At 45.8% G+C, this 19,662-nt stretch overlaps 2 protein-coding genes across 2 annotated transcripts in view; one reads left to right on the top strand and one right to left on the bottom strand.

The window, feature by feature from the left end:
• The window catches only part of LOC135215794 (uncharacterized), a 30,251-nt gene that overhangs the window by 1,742 nt on the left and 8,847 nt on the right, over positions 1–19,662 (bottom strand). The window contains exons 2-4 of the mRNA XM_064250744.1: positions 3,329–3,443; positions 2,796–2,940; positions 1,043–1,251 (exon numbers count right to left, since the gene is read on the bottom strand). Of these exons, the coding sequence (XP_064106814.1) occupies positions 1,043–1,251; positions 2,796–2,940; positions 3,329–3,443 (469 nt within the window). The remainder of the gene's footprint in view (positions 1–1,042; positions 1,252–2,795; positions 2,941–3,328; positions 3,444–19,662) is intronic.
• The window catches only part of LOC135215795 (uncharacterized), a 235,650-nt gene that overhangs the window by 1,687 nt on the left and 214,301 nt on the right, over positions 1–19,662 (top strand). The gene's annotated exons all lie outside the window — the stretch shown is intronic.

Below are 19,662 nucleotides of genomic sequence, written 5' to 3' on the forward strand. Positions count from 1 at the left end.
GGAGAGCAGGATCTTATGGGGGTGACTAGCATCAGGAACCAATGGGAGAGCGGGAGGATGGTGGGGAGTCTACTCAGTTGGCGGCGCTCAAGTTTTAAAATTGTTATCGGTGGTCCAGGTGAATCTCAGGACTTTACGGCAACAACCTTTTGTAACCTGAACTATTTTCGTATGTAGAGTCAAAAAATCTTCGTATTTGCTTTCGTAACTTGAATTTTTTGTGAGTTGAGACTTTCGTATGTAAAGGTACCACTGTACTAACTTCTCAGTGTGATTAGTGACACTGAACATTCACTAGTCTAACACTTAGACAAGAATGACTCCTGAAATCCTATAGGGAAAATCATACATTGCATGACTAAAGATACATATAACCATTTTCAGTTACCCAGAATATAAGAAAATTACAAATGAGGCAAAACTGTTCATTAGGTACCTGTCAGTTAAGTGTTCCTCGGCATAAAGATAAATTAGAACTAGCTGAAAAGCTTTCGCTAAAGAGTGGATTAGTTGACCTTGTATTGCAATTGCTTCCTAGTCACCCTCTCACAAGGTGTACAACCTGTGTACACACATTTCTCTGACTAACTGTTTCCACATCCTGACATTCATGTTTGAACCTTATTTAGAGTAACTCAAACAATGTTTAACTCTTGTGTTACTTTACATTCAATGCAGTAAATAAAAAGTAACATCACATGGGCTATTTATCAAATATCCAAGTCAAATGAGAGAACAATCATCAGTCAAACTTACCTGTCAGCATTTTTTTGCTTATAGCTAAAGAATTTATGATATTTGGGCATATTTTCTCTTACGTAATTTCTATTGAAGTTAATGGAGATATCTTTTTTAACAAGACTTTGAATCAGTCTATACTACTTTTTTCTCTTCAGGCAAGCTTCTCGGGAATAAAGAAAAAAATATCTTTCCTTGCTCATCGGTAACATCTTCAGGAATAAATTACAAATTGACATACAAGGTTTTTATTACTGCTTGCACTTCTTGGAAGCAAAAAGACAAATTTAATAATAAAACTTACGTTTTACAGTTCTTGGAGTTTTACCCCTCTTTTCCATGATTTTTCTCCACTTGGAATTGCGTTCTGGAACGTAATTAAAAACTCGTTCCATGTGCTCTCGATATGCCATTGTGATCTTTTCAGTATATGGTTTAGAATTATTCTCGACCATCCTCTGATATAGATTTACTAGAGTACTCCAACGTCCTTGTACTTGGTCAGCTGTAAAGCTGGTAAAAATACATAAAAGTCAGTATCTTAAATTCTTAAATAACTCCAATAGTAATTGAAAAAAATATATTAATAATTTCAACCCAACATTTCCTAGTTATATAATGTATATTTCTATAAAAACCAATCTTCAAGCTTTTTATATGAAATATTATTATATCTTAACACAAAACAAATCAAAATCACAATACACCAAGAATACAACTGGGTTTTATTTTGTTTTTCTCACAGTAATCATGAAAACTGAAGTGGCACAGTTTTAATCAAGATAAATAACCCAACCCATGTACTCAAAGGAAGTACAGTCCAGACACTCCTCAACAACATACCAGTTGACAACTGCTCGGACTTTCAATTAGCTCTCGGATCACAATATTTCATGCAGTATAACAACTCTGCTTGAAAACTGCAAGTTCTATACGCAATCATATGGATGTCTGTCTAAACCTCATTCTCTCTTGTGCCTGTAAGGTTATTTCATTCCAAGTTTTGGTATTTTACCAAAAGTTTCAACCTATGTTATAAATTCCCTATGCTCAAGTATGGGATGTATTTGGATGATGCTAGGATTTCTTAAATTTTTTTATGCCATACCATATAAATAACAGTATCTATTTTGTTTTTCAATGACAATATTTTTGTTTCCACCCTTTTTAATTAGACAAACAGGGATAACGTTACCAATCAGCCAATTCCTTGGCATTAAATTTAAGAGTATCTTAATTTGCAAACAAAATTGTAGGTTAAACGTAAGAAGTAATTTAAAAGTTTTTGAATTAAAATAAGAATTTAGCAAGTTTAATTACATAAAAGTTATATAAATGAATTTTTTATGTCAAGATGATTTGTAGGCCTAGCCTCCTGGCTAGCCTATATGTGTATATTTTCATGTAAGCACCACTTTTGTTTATGTACATGTGCACTGCTCTCTCTCCCTATATTTTTATCAGTGTGCAAGTGTAAATGTACACATAAACACCACATTAAGAAGAGAGATGAGCATTTTCCTGCCACCCCAACTGCCCTCTCTCTCCCTCAAAACTTTTTTTTTTTAATTAAGAATTTGGCATTACGTACAGCTCTCTCTCATTAACAAAAATTTTTCCCTCGATTAAAAACCAGAAGTCTTTTATAAATAAGTATTTTCAGTGCCAGCTGGATGAGGTCACTGAAGCTTGCTGACAAGGTAATTAGATGAAGGGTGGCAGGTAAGTAATATTGTGCAACCCATTAATTGTTCTGCAGACTCATTCTTTCCTTTGGAAATGGGTATTATGTATTTTGAAATAGAATTATAAGAAACATAGACCCATACAGCTTGGTTTTCTAATGTTGGGCCATGAGACAGAGTCAAGTTCTTATATACTATGAAATTTCAAGGGAATCTTGTCCTTCCTTTATGTGCACAGAATGGGACTGTAGGGAGCAATGATTGCAATTAGACATAACAGATAATTTTTTATCTACCTACACTCAAAATCCCCTTTTATAAGGAAGCCCTATGTTTATTCAACAAATCTGTGAAAAAATTAGCACAACTTACTTATGTCCCTGAGCTTCTAACAGAAGACGAATATGGTTCCAGATCTTAAACCTCATTCGAGTTCCTCCATTTTGTCCTAGGCGTTTACTTCCGTGCAGCTCCATCTGTCTAATTAGCATTTCAGTTGCTGTATAATCCCAAACACCTAAAACATTAATTACTTTAGTTTAGTGTGCATGGGTAATTTTTTCAGTAACAAAAACTGCTATAACCAGCATAAATAGGTAAACATGATTTTATAACTCAACTGTGTGATATTAATAAAAAGATTACTATCAAATTCAAACATGGAATGTCAATTCTGGAGGAACCAATCAAACTGAATGGACATTAAACTGTAAAAAGTACTAAGCATGAAAATCCTGCACATAACACAGGTATTTGTAAGCTTTCCTGTGCAAGAATCACTCTGAAATATCAAGAACAAATGAAAGGAATTATACATATACGGTTTTAAGAACATGGAAAACTTGAAAAAAAAAGATAAGAAAAAAGTCTTGAGCTTACAAATCAGATGAACGGAAGTTACTCACCAAACAAATCAGTCAGTTCTTCAAAATACTGACAATATCTTCGGACGTTGTGCATGTCATTGTAATTAATTGTTGTTCTATATGTTTTAACAAGTTCCCTCCATCGCATGCGAATCTGTTAAAAAATTATTTACAGAACATCAAATACTACAGATGGAACACACAAGCCTTATAAATAAAAATTATATTGTTATGATACAATAAAGTTTTGTACATACTTACCTGGCAGATATATACTTAGCTATAGACTCCGTCGTCCCCGACAGAAATTCAAATTTCGCGGCACACGCTGGGTGGCGGGACTAGGAACCATTCCTGTTTTCTAATCAGATTTTCTCTTCCACCTGACCTGTCTCCTGAGGGGAGGCTGGGCGGGCCATTAATCGTATATATCTGCCAGGTAAGTATGTACAAAACTTTATTGTAACATAACAATATAATTTTTGTACATTCAACTTCCCAGGCAGATATATACTTAGCTGATTGGCACCCTTGGTGGAGGGTAACTGAAATAAAATAGGAAACAACACATGTTGTAGGTTAAAAACCTTGGTTCTTACCTGATTTGGCAGAAGACTTCATGGATACTGTCTATGAGTCTGCTTTGCCTCAAGAGCCTCAGCGAGGTAGTGACCTATGTCTGAGAGTTCTTGTGGATCTGTCAATGGGGGCTTACCCGCTTACGCAACAGAATCTTATTAGGATCTTTGTCAATGGGGGCTATCCCACTTACATGAGAAAACCTCTTGCCTCTGGCAATATCAAGGAGCACAAAACCAATCCCAACCACCTGACCCTCTAACCCGGGTTAGAACTACGATTGAAAGAAGTTACCACCAAACCTTCCTTCAAACAACCATAAAAACACATCACCACAAATTAAAACTAAATTAAACTATCAAGGATTAGCATCAGTTCCCTGTCCCAGCACCGAATCCACAGATACGTATGGCCCCAGAGAGAAGCACTTGTCGTAAGTAACTCTTACGTCCCTCAAGTAGTGGGATGCAAACACAGAGTTACATCTCCAGTAAGTGGCAGCCAGAATATCTTTCAGAGACATGTTCTTATGGGAAGCTAGAGAAGTCACAATGGCCCTTACTTCATGATGACGCTTCTCAAAAAGAATGCCAGAGCGTTCTTAGAAATGGGCCTTTTAGGGTCCCTGACCGCACACCAGAGACTCTCTAGACTGCCCTTAAGTAGCTTCTTCCTTTGCAGTTAAAATTTAAGGGTCCTGACAGGGCATAGGGACCTTTCTACCTCTCTCCCCACTAAGGGTGAGAGTCCTTTAACCTCGAAACTTCTAGGCCAGGGCTTCGAGGGATTCTCATTCTTGGCTAAGAATTAAGGCGTAAATGAACAGATAGCTGAGTCACCTTTAAATCCTACTCTAGAGTCCACAGCTTGCAACTCGCTAGTCCTCTTCGCAGTCGCGAGAGCCACGAGAAAAATAAGACTTCCTAGTCAGGTCCCTGAACGAAGCCTGATGGGGAGGTTCGAACTTGCTAGAAGTCAGGAATTTGAGCACAACATCCAAGTTCCAGCTAGGAGGTTGAGAGGACTTTCTCTTGGCGGTCTCAAAGGATCTGATGAGGTCATGCAGATCTTTATCTTCTGCAATCTTCAGGTCCCTATTTCTGAATACAGCGGAGAGCATGCTACGATAGCCTTTGATCGTAGATACGGCAAGGTGACATTCTTCTCTCAAAAAGAGAAGGAAGTCAGCAATAATGGTCACAGAGGTATCGGATGAGGACAGCTTCTTCGACCTGACCCTCTAACCCGGGTTAGAACTACGATTGAAAGAAGTTACCACCAAACCTTCCTTCAAACAACCATAAAAACACATCACCACAAATTAAAACTAAATTAAACTATCAAGGATTAGCATCAGTTCCCTGTCCCAGCACCGAATCCACAGATACGTATGGCCCCAGAGAGAAGCACTTGTCGTAAGTAACTCTTACGTCCCTCAAGTAGTGGGATGCAAACACAGAGTTACATCTCCAGTAAGTGGCAGCCAGAATATCTTTCAGAGACATGTTCTTATGGGAAGCTAGAGAAGTCACAATGGCCCTTACTTCATGACGACGCTTCTCAAAAAGAATGCCAGAGCGTTCTTAGAAATGGGCCTTTTAGGGTCCCTGACCGCACACCAGAGACTCTCTAGACTGCCCTTAAGTAGCTTCTTCCTTTGCAGTTAAAATTTAAGGGTCCTGACAGGGCATAGGGACCTTTCTACCTCTCTCCCCACTAAGGGTGAGAGTCCTTTAACCTCGAAACTTCTAGGCCAGGGCTTCGAGGGATTCTCATTCTTGGCTAAGAATTAAGGCGTAAATGAACAGATAGCTGAGTCACCTTTAAATCCTACTCTAGAGTCCACAGCTTGCAACTCGCTAGTCCTCTTCGCAGTCGCGAGAGCCACGAGAAAAATAGACTTCCTAGTCAGGTCCCTGAACGAAGCCTGATGGGGAGGTTCGAACTTGCTAGAAGTCAGGAATTTGAGCACAACATCCAAGTTCCAGCTAGGAGGTTGAGAGGACTTTCTCTTGGCGGTCTCAAAGGATCTGATGAGGTCATGCAGATCTTTATCTTCTGCAATCTTCAGGTCCCTATTTCTGAATACAGCGGAGAGCATGCTACGATAGCCTTTGATCGTAGATACGGCAAGGTGACATTCTTCTCTCAAAAAGAGAAGGAAGTCAGCAATAATGGTCACAGAGGTATCGGATGAGGACAGCTTCTTCGACCTGCACCATCTTCGAAAGACTTCCCACTTCGATTGGTACACCCGTAAGGTTGAAGACCTGTGGGCTCTGGCGATCGCGCTGGCAGCTTTTCGCGAAAGCCTCTCGCTCTGACGAGTCTTTCGATAGTCGAAATGCAGTCAGGCAGAGAGCGGGGAGGTTTTTGTGAAACCTCTCGAAGTGGGGTTGTCTGAGCAGATCTCTCCTGAGTGGAAGAGATCTGGGGAAGTCCACCGTCCATTCCAGTACCTCTGTGAACAATTGTTGAGCGGGCCAAAAGGGAGCGATCAGGGTAAGTCTCGTTCCTGCAGATGACACGAACTTTTCTGGGTTCAGTCCGTGTCGCCCAGTGAAATAATCCCTTAAGTTCATTATTTCTAGGTAAATGATACTAACACTACCAGAGAAAAAATAAAAATAGGGGGATGTCAGAATAACTGACTGGCTCACCCTAAATAAAAAGAGGGTGTCGGTATGGTACTGGGGCGAGTGAGAACACTACCACGGACCTCTTGCCATTTAGAATTCTCCTACATCAAAATCCCCCTCCCTGAGAGCTGATACATGGCCGGCGCCGGCAACTACTACTACACATCCTCCCACGCCGACCGCAGCGCCTCTCGTGGCCATCCTTTACGTTAGCAACCTTCCACACACACGTGTCATTACTTTGCTCTGTGTTTTGTGTGCTTTCTGGATTTATTTCTTCAGTCATGGAGTTCCAAGCTATCGCTGCAGCCAAGTTAAGTACTGCCGAAAGATTACATGTATTTTTAGCCAGTCAGGATCCGTTTTAACCGTTTTTTAGGTTCAATAACGGCCTTCCTCGTCTGGCGCCAGGCTCGCCTCGTGTTTTTGTTTAGCTCCTTCAGTCTTCCATACCGTAGCAGCTATTCTGTGCAGTGTTTATGTCTTTATCATGTTTTATATTAAGCATGGTGCGGAAGGTGCTACCTTTTATTCTATTGCTTTACATCGTACTATTCGGAAATCCTTTGCCTCATGTCTGAGATCAGTGTTCATGCATGCATGTACCTTTGTCTAGGTCTGTTAGGCGCGTGGGTTTTTATACAATATCTTAGATTACCCACTGCTCTTTAGTCCAGCCATCCTGGCCGTCGCCCTCCGTTTTACGTATCGGCAGAGGCCAGCTCCCGAGCTGTTAGTCTGTCTTCCTTCGAGGAGGCTAGCCTAACTTCTCCTGGACGACCCCTCTATTTCTCTCACTTGCGATTTCCTTCCTTTCATTTTTATTACGATGTATTTATTGTGGGTTGCATGTTCGAGGCGGTCGGTTATAGCCTAGGCTATTCCTTGTCTGTCTCGTTCGCCTTGTGGTCCACCTACGATCGCGACGGGCCAGCTGATCGCCTCAGCCCTTCACTCGGGGCCCCCCCTCTCCTTCTCCTCCCTCCCCACGCGGGGGGGAGATAGTCCTCGCTCGCTCACGGTCGCTATGGCAACCATCCGAGCACCCCTCCCCTCCTCCTCCCTTCCCAGCGAGGATACGGGAGTCTCGGACTAAAGGGGGTTCTGAGTTGGGCTGGTTCCGTTTTCTGTGAGTTCAGGGGGGGTTCCTTCAGGTTGGGTTGGCCACCCCGCCAGCTCACATTGGGTCCTCCCCGGTGCTCTCTGTATAGCTCTCCTCTACCGTTACAGCGGTTCGCTGGCCCCGCCAGCTCCTTGGGGGGGGGGGGGGGGGGGGGGGGGGGGGGGGGGGGGGGGGGGGGTGGGGGGGGGGGGGGGGGGGGGAACGGAGTAGCCTTGACATGCTTCCCCTATATTATGATTGTATCTCTGTTGTCTCTTTCGCTTGTCTGGCGGAGCACCCGCTCACCATCCGGGTTCTCCGTTGACTGGCGGAAGAGTGGTACGGCGGATCTACACACCTCTTATCTTGTTTGTCAATTTTATTTATTTTATTTTATGTTATGTTACGTTTTTATGGATATCTTCTCATGTTCTCCAGTGTGATTGTACCCTCACCTCGGTGTACTATCTGTATCTGAGCAGGTATCTGGTTTGACGGAAATCTTCGCTCCAGTGTACCGGAGTTTTCAGACCAGTTTACCATATCCTATGGAAATTTCTCACGGAGTATAGGAGAGGATTATGTCCAAAAATATTTTCACTCCGTCATGCAGCGGAGCTTCATATCACTTAACAGGTTAGCCCTGTTAGTAACTGCTGATACTCATGTATCTGTTCACTTACAGGCTACCAACTGTCAGGAAGCAGGATGCAACGCCATCCTGCAGGACCCTTGCGGTCATGAGGTCTGCCGGACCCACGCTCCCTGCGCCGTTCGCCACAACGGTCTGATTGTGTGGCATCACGAAGCCTGCTCCATATGTTATGATCTAGTGGAACAGTTTTCTGCCGGAGTAAGTATACACCGGCGTAAGGTTTTGATTCTGTTCTGATATATTGTGCTAAGTACATAAGTATGACATAGTCATGAGTGTTAATGATATATCTTCGGGGCTTCGTTGTAAGGATTACAATGACCCTTTATTTCAGGCTGCCGCCGTGAAGGACGCCGCGTCGGCTACCCTGAAAAATAGTAGGAGGCTTTGGTAAGAACGTTTCCAAGGGGCAGCCATACATTTTAGACAGAGTATGGCTGTCCGCATCTTCCCAGGCGGCAAGTCGACCGGGTACGTCGACCCTACAGCGGCAGCTCCGTGCATCGCTGCCATCAAGCAACAGGTGGCGCAGGCTATGGCGGAGGAGGGAGCCCCGGGGATCGCCGAGGACGTTGCGACGCTAGACCTTAACGTTGAACCGATGACGGTAGGGGAAGGTGAGTTGTTGGTAGAGGTAGGTTTGTTGGGCGCTCAAGGGCTTCCCTTGGGTGCATCTGGATCTTCGTCACCTATTCCTTCTTCCTCCTCTTTTCAAGGATTTACCGAGTCGGATATTCTGGCCAGGTCGTCGTCAGCTTCAGTTGTCCCTAAAGCTCCGTGCATCGCTGCCATCAAGCAACAGGTGGCGCAGGCTATGGCGGAGGAGGGAGCCCCGGGGATCGCCGAGGACGTTGCGACGCTAGACCTTAACGTTGAACCGATGACGGTAGGGGAAGGTGAGTTGTTGGTAGAGGTAGGTTTGTTGGGCGCTCAAGGGCTTCCCTTGGGTGCATCTGGATCTTCGTCACCTATTCCTTCTTCCTCCTCTTTTCAAGGATTTACCGAGTCGGATATTCTGGCCAGGTCGTCGTCAGCTTCAGTTGTCCCTAAAGCTAAAGGGAAACGGGAGCAGAAGACCCTTGAGAGGACGTCTTCTAAGAAGACTTCGTCCTCATCTACTCATAAGTCTCCGGCTCACCATCCCGGAGCAGAGAAATCGAAGTCATCTTCGACTTCACACTCTAAAGGGTCGAGAGGCAAGTCCTCTAAGGAGAAGGCCCGGACTCCCTCAGAGCCGGTACCTTCGACGTCCACCGGAGCACATCCGAAGACCCCTGCTTCGACCCTGAAACCTTTACAGCAGGGTTAATGCAACAGGTGGGTAACATGGTGGGGGCCATGATGAACGTCAGGCTTGACCAGATGCTTGCTCGGATCTCCACCTCCTTTGCTGAATCTGGTCAGTCAATCCAGAATACCTCAGAGCGACTCACGAACCAAGAAAACTTGCTGGCGGGCCTTAAGGATAATCCCCCAGCAGTTCTTCCCCTGGCAGGTGCCGAATGACCCCAATGCCAGATTACAACTCTCTTCCCCCCTTCACTATGAGCAATCCTTGGAGGGTCGCAGCCTTCGCACCCTTCAAGGACGGAATGATCTCCATTCCGGACTGTGGAACTCGTCGTATTGAGGACTTCGAGTTCCACCCCGCCAACCTTCAACCACCTTTCATGGGTTACGCCAGGTTAACGGAGTCAGCTCTGAGGAGAGAGGATAAGATTCCGAAAGAGACTAATATACAGTCGGGAACAAGCCCAGAGAGAATGGGTTCGATGCCTTGAAGAATGGGACTGCGTAAATACCAAACTTCAGGCTTTCAAAAGCCCATTCACCATCTTTGTGTCGGAGGAGACACCGCTCCCCTTTACCACAAAGTTGGCAGAAGTGACAATCCAGGCCGCTATGGAAGACGAGCCTCTTCCCCAGCTGAGAGAGTCGGATCCAACATCTCCGCTCTTCCCAGGTTCTGAGGATCTCTGGGCTGATCTTCCAGCTTCCTTCACGGTCGGGAAGCTCAAACCGGACTGCGCTATAGAACAGTTCGGGGAGAGACTCCCAAGACTACCGGATAACCTGATCCAAGCGGAGTTCGACGCTAGGACCAGGCTAGGGAGGACACTGAACGCCTTGGTGATGACAGAGGTTGCCGCCATTACCTATGGTACGGAGCCTCTGTTCCAACTTTTGGCAAAGGCTCAGACACAGACTGTACAGTCTGATCTGTATGACTTTGTGGTAGCTAGGCGTAACTGCAGGAAGCATGTCCTCCAGGAAGCCACTATACAGCATGAGCCGAACAAACTGCTCTCGTCTTCTATCTGGGGAGCGGACCCCCAGATAGGGGGAGAAACTTTCGAGGACATGGAGCACGTCCTGTCCAAACCCAATAGGAACCCTCAGGTAGGAGGGAGGCTGTTCCTCTTCCGACACCGGTGGGGATTCAGCAGCTGGGCACAAAGCATTGTGTCAAAAGGGCTGGGATGGAGTTGGATCAAAGGTCCTCCTCCATCCAAAACATTCCTTCAAGCACCAACAAAGGAATTGACAGAGTATACGCAAGAGCTCCTTCAGAAAGGAGTAGTATCAAGAGTCAAACATTTAAAGTTTCAAGGACGCTTGTTCAGCGTGCCAAAGAGAGGCTCGACAAAACGAAGAATAATCTTAGACTTGTCCCGTCTAAACTTATTCATTCGTTGCGACAAGTTCAAAATGCTGACTATCTTGCAGGTGCGGAGCTTACTTCCCTGTGGGGCCGTCACCACCTCTATAGATCTTACAGACGCATACTATCATATCGCAGTCGCGAGACACTTCCGCCCATATCTATGCTTCAGGTTGGGAGACCAGGCATTCTCTTTCAAGGTGATGCCCTTCGGGCTGAACGTAGCCCCCAGGGTGTTCACGAAAATAGCGGAATCAGTAGTCCAACAACTGAGATCACAAGGGATAATGGTAGTAGCGTACCTTGACGATTGGTTCATCTGGGCAACAACCGTCGAGGAATGCCTCAAAGCCACAAACAAACTAATTCATTTTCTGGAACATCTGGGGTTCTAAATAAACAAGACCAAATCCAGGCTAACGATGGAGTCTTGTTTTCAGTGGCTCGGCATTCAGTGGGACCTGAACTCCCACACTCTGTCAATTCCTTTGGTCAAGAGGAAGGAAATAGCCAAATCAATAAGACAATCCCTCAAATGCAAACAGATATCAAGGAGAAACCAGGAAAGGATCCTAGGTTCCCTCCAGTTTGCATCAGTCACAGACATTCTGTTGAAAGCAAAATTGAAAGATATAAATCGAGTTTGGTGCTCAAGAGCAAATGTCAAATCTCGAGACAAGTTGTCAGTAATCCCGCCGATTCTTCGCAAACGTCTCCGCCCCTGGGCGGAGGCCAAGAATCTGTCCAAATCAGTTCTTCTCCAGTTCCCCCCTCCGGCGTTGGTTATCCACACGGACGCCTCTCTAAGCGGGTGGGGAGGATACTCCCAATTCAAGAAAGTTCAAGGGACTTGGTCACCTCAGTTCCGCCGGCTTCACATAAACGTTTTGGAAGCTATGGCAGTATTCCTCACTCTGAAGAGGCTTCTACCAGCCAAGAATTCCCACAAAAAACTGGTTTTGGACAGCGCAGTAGTGGTACACTGCATCAACAGGGGAGGATCCAAATCAAAGCATGTGAACCATGTCATGATAGCCATTTTCTCTCTAGCAACCAAGTACAAATGGCATCTATCCTCCACTCATCTGGCGGGAGTAAGGAACGTGATAGCAGACGCACTGTCTCGATCAGTTCCTCTAGAATCGGAGTGGTCCCTGGACAGGCGCTCATTCCAGTGGATATGCCAAAAGGTCCCAGACCTCCAGGTGGATCTTTTCGCATCACAAGCGAACCACAAGCTCCCCTGCTATGTGGCCCCCAACCTGAACCCTCTGGCTTATGCCACAGACGCCATGTCCATAGATTGAAATCAATGGAGGAAGGTATACATCTTCCCTCCAGTGAATCTTCTATTGAAAGTCCTGAACAAACTCAGGACATTCAAAAGACAAGTAGCTCTGGTAGCTCCGGATTGGCCCAAGAGCAATTGGTATCCTCTCCTCCTGGAATTGGGTCTCCGACCTCAACGGATCCCCAATCCCAAACTGTCTCAGTCAGTACAAATGAGGACTGTGTTCGCTTCCTCAGGAACTCTAAAAACCCTAACTTTATGGACTTCATGAAGTTTGCGGCTAAGAGAGATGCAAATATTGATCCCCAAAATATCCTTTTCTTAGAATCGGATAAAAAGGGAATCAACTTTGGCGACAGTATGATTGCTTCCGTTAAGAAACTAGCAAATTTCCTGAAGGAAACAAACGCCCAAACCATGACAGTTAATTTAGCTATATCCTTTTTCAGATCTCTGTTTGAAAGAGGTCTAGCAGCTAGTACTATTACCACCAATTAATCAGCTTTAAAGAAAATCTTCCAGTTTGGCTTTAAGATAGACCTAACAGACTCTTACTTTTTGTCTATTCCTAAAGCCTGTGCTAGGCTCAGACCTTCAGAAAGACCTAGTTCAATTTCATGGTTCTTGAATGACGTTCTCAAACTGGCTTCAGATACTGACAACGATTCATGCAACTATATAATGTTATTGAGGAAAACATTATTTTTATTAAGCCTGGCCTCAGGAGCCAGAATATCAGAACTGTCGGCCCTTTCCAGAGCCTCTGGTCATGTAGAATTTCTCCCCCCAGGAGAAGTCCTATTATCTCTAGATTGTAACTTTTTAGCAAAAAATGAGGATCCTTTAATGAGGTGGGCTCCTTGGAAGGTCCTCCTTCTTCCCCAGGACCCTTCTCTATGTCCAGTGACGGCCTTACGAGCCTATCTGTCCAGGACATCATCTAGATCCTCAGGCCCCCTCTTTATGAGGGAAAAAAATGGCACTATTTCAATAAAAGGGATTAGACAACAAATCCTGTACTTTATTAAACAAGCTAATCCTGATTCATTCCCCAGGGCCCATGACATCAGGGCAGTAGTCACCTCTATTAATTACTTCCAGCATATGAATTTTGATGATTTGAAAAAGTACACGGGCTGGAAATCGCCGACAGTCTTCAAACGTCACTACTTGAAATCCTTGAATCTCTTAAATTTCCAACAGTGGCAGCGGGAAACAGTTTCTCCTGACACTGTCTAGTAGTTGTAGTCGAAGATCCAGATCTCCTTTCTACCTGCCTCACCAATATATTTCCCCTAACCTTACCGTCAAGCTCAATCATGTTTTGAGCCTTAGCTGCCTAGAAAGGCTAAAAATGGTGATGTGCCCCTTATTTTCTTGCTAAGGGCACTCACACTTGTAAATATTTCTACTGACTGTGACTGCTTGGTGATGTTCTCCCTTATTTTACTGATAAATATTAGAACTATTGTGAGTTATCCTCTCTTATTTTTATGCTAGAGTGTCTCACTTGTACATAACTGTTCATTCAAATCTAGTTTAAGTTATCATAAGTTAGCCTAAGTTTAGTTTTAAGTCCTATTATATTTTTTTAAGGCTAACACATGTTACATTATGTTAAGTTTAATTTATGAATGATAACTCTAATTTTTTCAACTAGATTATAATCATTTTTTTTTTTTTTTTTCTTGAGACCTTATTTTACTTCTCTTCAATCTCGTGCTAATTCTCTGGTACTATTTCACGAAGCGACACGAACTGAGCCCAGAAAAGGGATTTTGACGAAGGAAAAAAAATCTATTTCTGGGCAAGGGTCCGTGTCGCCCAGGTGAATCCCCCCCTTATTTCTCCCACCCTTGCGCCCAAGATTGGTCTCTAACTTCAAGGATGGCCATGAGAGGCGCTGCGGTCGGTGTGGGAGGATGTGTAGTAGTAGTTGCCGGCGCCGGCCGTGTATCAGCTCTCTCAGGGAGGGGGATTTTGATGTAGGACAATTCTAAATGGCAAGAGGTCCGTGGTAGTGGTCTCACTCGCCCCAGTACCATACCGACACCCTCTTTTTTATTTAGGGTGAGCGAGTCAGTTATTCTGACATCCCCCTATTTTTAATTTTTCTCTGGTAGTGTTAGTATCATTTACCTAGAAATAATGAACTTAAGGGATTATTTCACTGGGCGACACGGACCCTTGCCCAGAAATAGAGTTTTCCTTCGTCAAAATCCCTTTTTCATTACTTCCCCCACCAGCTTGAAAAAGGGAAACGCGTAAGCATCGATGCCTGCCCAGTCTAGGAGGAGAGCGTCGATTGCTATTGCTCTCGGGTCCGCTATGGAGGAGCAAAAGTTGTCCAGCCTCTTGTTCTGATACGTGGCGAACAGGTCTATATGAGGTCTGCCCCAAAGTGTCCACAGCCTTTGGCAAACATCTAGATTGAGCGTCCATTCCGTTGGGAGGACTTGGTTTCTCCTGCTCAACAGGTCTGCTCTCACATTCCTCTCTCCCTGGACGAATCTGGTTGGGAGCGTAATCTCTCTCTCCTCCGCCCAGATAAGCAGGGTTCTTGTTCTCTCGTAAAGGGAGAAGGAACGTATCCCTCCTTGTTTTCGGATGTATGCCAGAGCCGTGGTGTTGTCCGAATTGACTTGGACCACCATGCCTCTGACTTTCGACTCGAAAGACTTTAGAGCCAGAAAGATTGCAAATAGCTCTTTCACTTGATGTGCCAGGTCACCTGTTCCCCCTTCCAGGTGCCTGACACTTCCTCCGCCCCTAGTGTTGCTCCCCAACCCGACTCTGACGCGTCTGAGAACAACACTAGGTGCGGGCTCGGCTTCAGCAGGGACAAGCCCCTATTCAACTTGAGCTGAGTTAGCCACCAACTCAGTTGCTCCTTTACCTCCTGTAGGATTGGGAAGGAATCTGCCAAGTCTTCTGACTTCTGATCCCACATCCTTTTGAGATAGAATTGCAGGGGTCTCAAGTGAAGCCTTCCCAGAGCGAAGAACTGCTCCAGCGAGGAAAGGGTCCCCAGCAGACTCAGCCATTCCCTCGCGGAGCTTCGCTCTTTCTCTAAGGAGGCTGTCAATTTTTCCATACCCCGATCGAGCCTTTCTTGGGATGGAAATGCACGAAAATCCCGAGAATCCATCCGAATCCCCAGATAGACAAGATTCTGGCTGGGGATCATCTGGGACTTCTTGAGGTTTACCAACAGTCCAAGAGACCGGGTCATCAACAGAGTTGTACGTAGGTCCTCCAGACATTGAAGTTCCGACTTGGCTCGAATAAGCCAGTCGTCCAAATAAAGTGATATCCTCACCCCCTTCAAATGTAACCATCTGGCTACATTTTTCATGAGCCCCGTGAATACTTGAGGGGCTGTCGACAGGCCGAAGCACAAAGCCCTGAACTGGAAGATCTTCCCTTGTATCAGGAACCTGAGATACTTTCTTGAAGACAGATGAATCGGTAAGTGGAAGTACGCGTCTTGAAGGTCCAGGGAAACCATCCAATCTTCTGGACGAAGAGCAGCCAGAACCGAGGAAGTTGTCTCCATGGAGAACTTCCTTTTCTCCAACAAAGCGATTCAAGGCGCTTACGTCCAGGACAGTCTCCACCCCCCGAGGCTTTTTGGTACGAGGAACAGCGATTGTATAATCCTTGGGGATGGGATCTCTGCACTGGGTTCTATGGCCTCCTTCTCCAGCATCTGGTCCACTAAGAGAAGAAGGGTTCGCCGCAGAACAGGGTCTTTGTATTTTGCAGTAAGTTCCCTCGGCGTTGAGGTCAAGGGCGGTCTTTCCTTGAAGGGGATGAGGTATCCCTTTTCCAGAATAGAGACGGGCGTTGTTGTCCACTCCTCTCCGTGCCCAGGCTTCTGTGAAATTGAGAAGTCTGGCACCTACTGAAGTCTGGAGGACCCGAGTCCTATTTGGCCCTCTTGAAGGGCCTGAAAGAGGACCTACCTCACTTTTCAGGTCCTTTTCTTCAGACAGATGCTCTGAAAGAAGGACCCTTGAAAGGACGCTTGAGGAGGGTGACTCTCCTTCCTGACGGAGGAGGTAGCTGGTCTCGCCTTCCTAGCAGACTGAACCAACAGATCCTGGGTAGCCTTTTCAGTCAGGGAGTGAGAAATATCCTTCACCAACTGGGAAGGGAACAATTGGTTGGATAGAGGGGCATACAATAAGGAAGCCCTCTGAACCGGGGAAACGGATTTCGTAAGAAAAGAGCTAAACACTGCTCTTTTCTTCAATACTCCTGCTCCGAAGAGAAAAGCTAATTCTCCCGATCCGTCCCAGACAGCTTTGTCCATACAGGACAACACGCTGTTAAGAACAGGTTCTAGAAACTCAGGATCCAGAGTTTTCTTGGCCAAAGCCCCAAGGGACCAATCCAAAAAGTTAAACACTTCCAAGACATGGAAGAGTCCCTTGAGGAAATGGTCCATCTCTGTCATACCCCATGTAGTCTTGGCCGTGGGGAGGGCATACCTCCTAGCGGAATCTACCAAGGTAGAGAAATTCGCCTCCGCAGAAGATGGAAGTCCCAGCCCCATCGGCTCTCCAGTCTCGTACCACATACCTCTCCTTCCCGAGAGCTTGGAGGGAGGACAAGAAAAAACTGTCTTCCCTGCCTCCTCTTTGGACTTAAAACCATGCTCCTACCGATTGGAGGGCTTTCCTCATCGAAATGGTCGGGCGCACCTTTAAGAAGGAGGAAGTCTTTGCCGTCTTAGTGCTGGAGAACAGCGACCGAGGAGAGGGAGGAGCAGCTGGGCTGAGCCAATCGCCGAATTCCTGAACCAGTAGGGCCGCCAAAGTCTTGTAGTCTGATAGCGCTGCAACTCTAGGAGTTTCCTCATCCGAAACTTCATCGAGGCCTTTCTCTGCAAATCTGCAAGGAGATGAGCGGCAGAAGGAAGGAGAGCGTCTGGTAGGCGAAGAGCGCCTGTCTCGTGACGAGAGCTTGAAAGGGGAGGAGCGTTTGCGAGGAGAGGAGCTTCAACGCGAAGAAAACGGTCGACAGAAGGAGATCGCTTAGCAGAAGAGCGCCTGGTAGGAGTCGAGTGCCTGTCCGGCACCATGCGCCTGGCTGGCGCTTCAAGGCTGGGTGGCGCCTGCGCGCCTTGCTGGTGCCTCGCGGCTGGGTAGCGCCTCGCGGCTGGGTGGCGCCTCGTGCCTGGCTGGCGCCGCGTGGCTGGATGGCGCCGCCTGTGCGCCTGGTCGGCGTCGAGAGCTTGCTAGTAGATGCGCGTCTTCGAGGAGAGTTGCGTCCTTGAGGCGAAACATGGCTGCGAGGAGAGGTGCGAGCATCAAGAGAACCGTGTTTGTCAGGGCGAGAGAGCCTAATTGGGGAGAGGCGCTTGGAGCTTCTCGGAGACAAACTCTCGTCTCTAGAGGAGTTCCTCTTGAGCAGAGGGCGTTGAGACCTCTTAACTGGAAGCGATACGTCCTTCCTGCGAGGAGGATCTCTAACTAGAGTGCCCACCAGAGACGAAATCTGCTCTTGCAGATTAAGAAGGATCTTCGCAGTAGAACCCTCTTGGTCCGCTTCCAAGGGCAGTGAAAAAAGTCTAGAAGCTGAAGGAGGCTCCACACTAGGCGCAGGGCTGGAAGGGGCTCTTCTGGCTCTCTTCCTGTCCGCAGGAGACTCCTCTGGGAACCGCTCTGGGCTGGAGTCCAACATACTGCTGGGAGCCTTCCAGGTCCTCTTCAAGGGGAGTGACTCCTCAGCCGTACTCCAACCACGTCTAGGAGAAGCCGAATCAGACGAAGAAAAGCACTGTTTAAGGATGCCTGTACAACGGCGATCCCTGGCAGTCTGGGACGAAACGACAGATCCTGCCGAAGGGACGCCTGACCGGTGGGGATTCTCCACAACCTCCTTACGGTTTTCGACATTCCTCCTCCACTGGGCCTGGGAGTTTGGAAGAGGTCTAGGCCTGGGAGCGTTGCAGAGCCGATCAGACGCCCCCTCCACTGCACTCACTGTACACTGCACTCTTACCTTCCCATGCAAGCATTTGAAGCTCCATCCTTCGTAAAGCGGCTTTCATGTTAGCCATCTCCACGGACGAATCCACAGGTTCGGTGAAGGGCGAAGGAGCTGAAACCGTAGGAGAGGATGCTACAACTACATTAGGAATAGGAACTACCGTACCCTCAACTGGCTCGTTAGAACGAGACCTACTCGTGCTTCTAGAAGAAGCCTTCCTAATTCTATCCTTCTCTAACTTCCTCAAGTAGGAAGTTAGAGTATTCCATCTTTCCTCATTCAGACATTCACACTCCTTACAAGGATTAGTAAAAGAACACTCATTCTCCCGACACCTCTTGCATACAGTGTGAGGGTCTACCGAACCCTTCGGTAGCCTCACATTACTCCCCTCATTCACACACACTCTAATTACATAAGCAGTCTGACATTCTAAGAAAAATCCAAAAGCATAATCCAAAAACAATCCACAATAGCGTATGCCAAACCAACGATCCAATACTTCACCAAAAAGACAGTCCAAAAGATCAAAGGCGAACGAAAAGCGAAAATCAGGTCAGGACCGTTGTTGGAACCGGCGACAGAGAAAATCTGATTAGAAAACGGGAATGGTTCCTAGTCCCACCAACCAGCAGTGGGAGGGTAGATCACCTGACCTACCTGTAGCGTGTGCCGCGAAATTTGAATTTCTGTCGGGGACGACGGAGTCTATAGATAAGTATATATCTGCCTGGGAAGTTGAATGTACAAAAACAGGATATAAAATGATTTTCTAGCAAATGCTATTTCTGAAAACGGGACAGTTCCAATGTGTGACACTTTGCCTTGCTAATAATGTTCATTACCTCGAAGCTGGCAAGTGAGAACGTTTGTTGTAGTAGTCCTATTACCTTCTAATTCAGTTCACACTTTCACTAATATAGCTAAGGGGATAGGTTAACATTAGTCTTACAGTGAACCACCGTATTCTTGGGGGATGCATACCAGACTCCCCCACCCCTCACAAATAGCTAGAATTGCTGAATACTTAGAACCCCTCTAAAAATGCTTATAACTGATTACATTTTGATCAAACACAAGAAAACCCCTCTAAAAATACTTATAACTGAAAAATTTTGATCAAACACAAGAAAACCATCCCTTAAAATGCTTATAACTGAATATTATAAGTTTTATCACAAATAGGGCATTTAGTCACGAAAATATGAAAATACTGTCATTTGTAAATATTTCTCGATTAAAAATACCACAAACAGGTGAATTTCCTGCGAACAATGGGTAGATATGATCCAAAGAAAAATCCACGAATGGGCGAGTCTGCAATTCTTGAGAACACGAATGGGGGGGGAGAGACCCCCACTGTATTCATAAAGGAAAGATCTGACTTTTTTTTTACTTTGATATCACACCTGGAAAACCCAGTTCCAAATGGTACTAAATGATTCCAA

The sequence above is a fragment of the Macrobrachium nipponense genome, chromosome 5 (assembly GCF_015104395.2).
Source record: "Macrobrachium nipponense isolate FS-2020 chromosome 5, ASM1510439v2, whole genome shotgun sequence".
Taxonomy (NCBI): Eukaryota; Metazoa; Arthropoda; class Malacostraca; order Decapoda; family Palaemonidae; genus Macrobrachium; species Macrobrachium nipponense.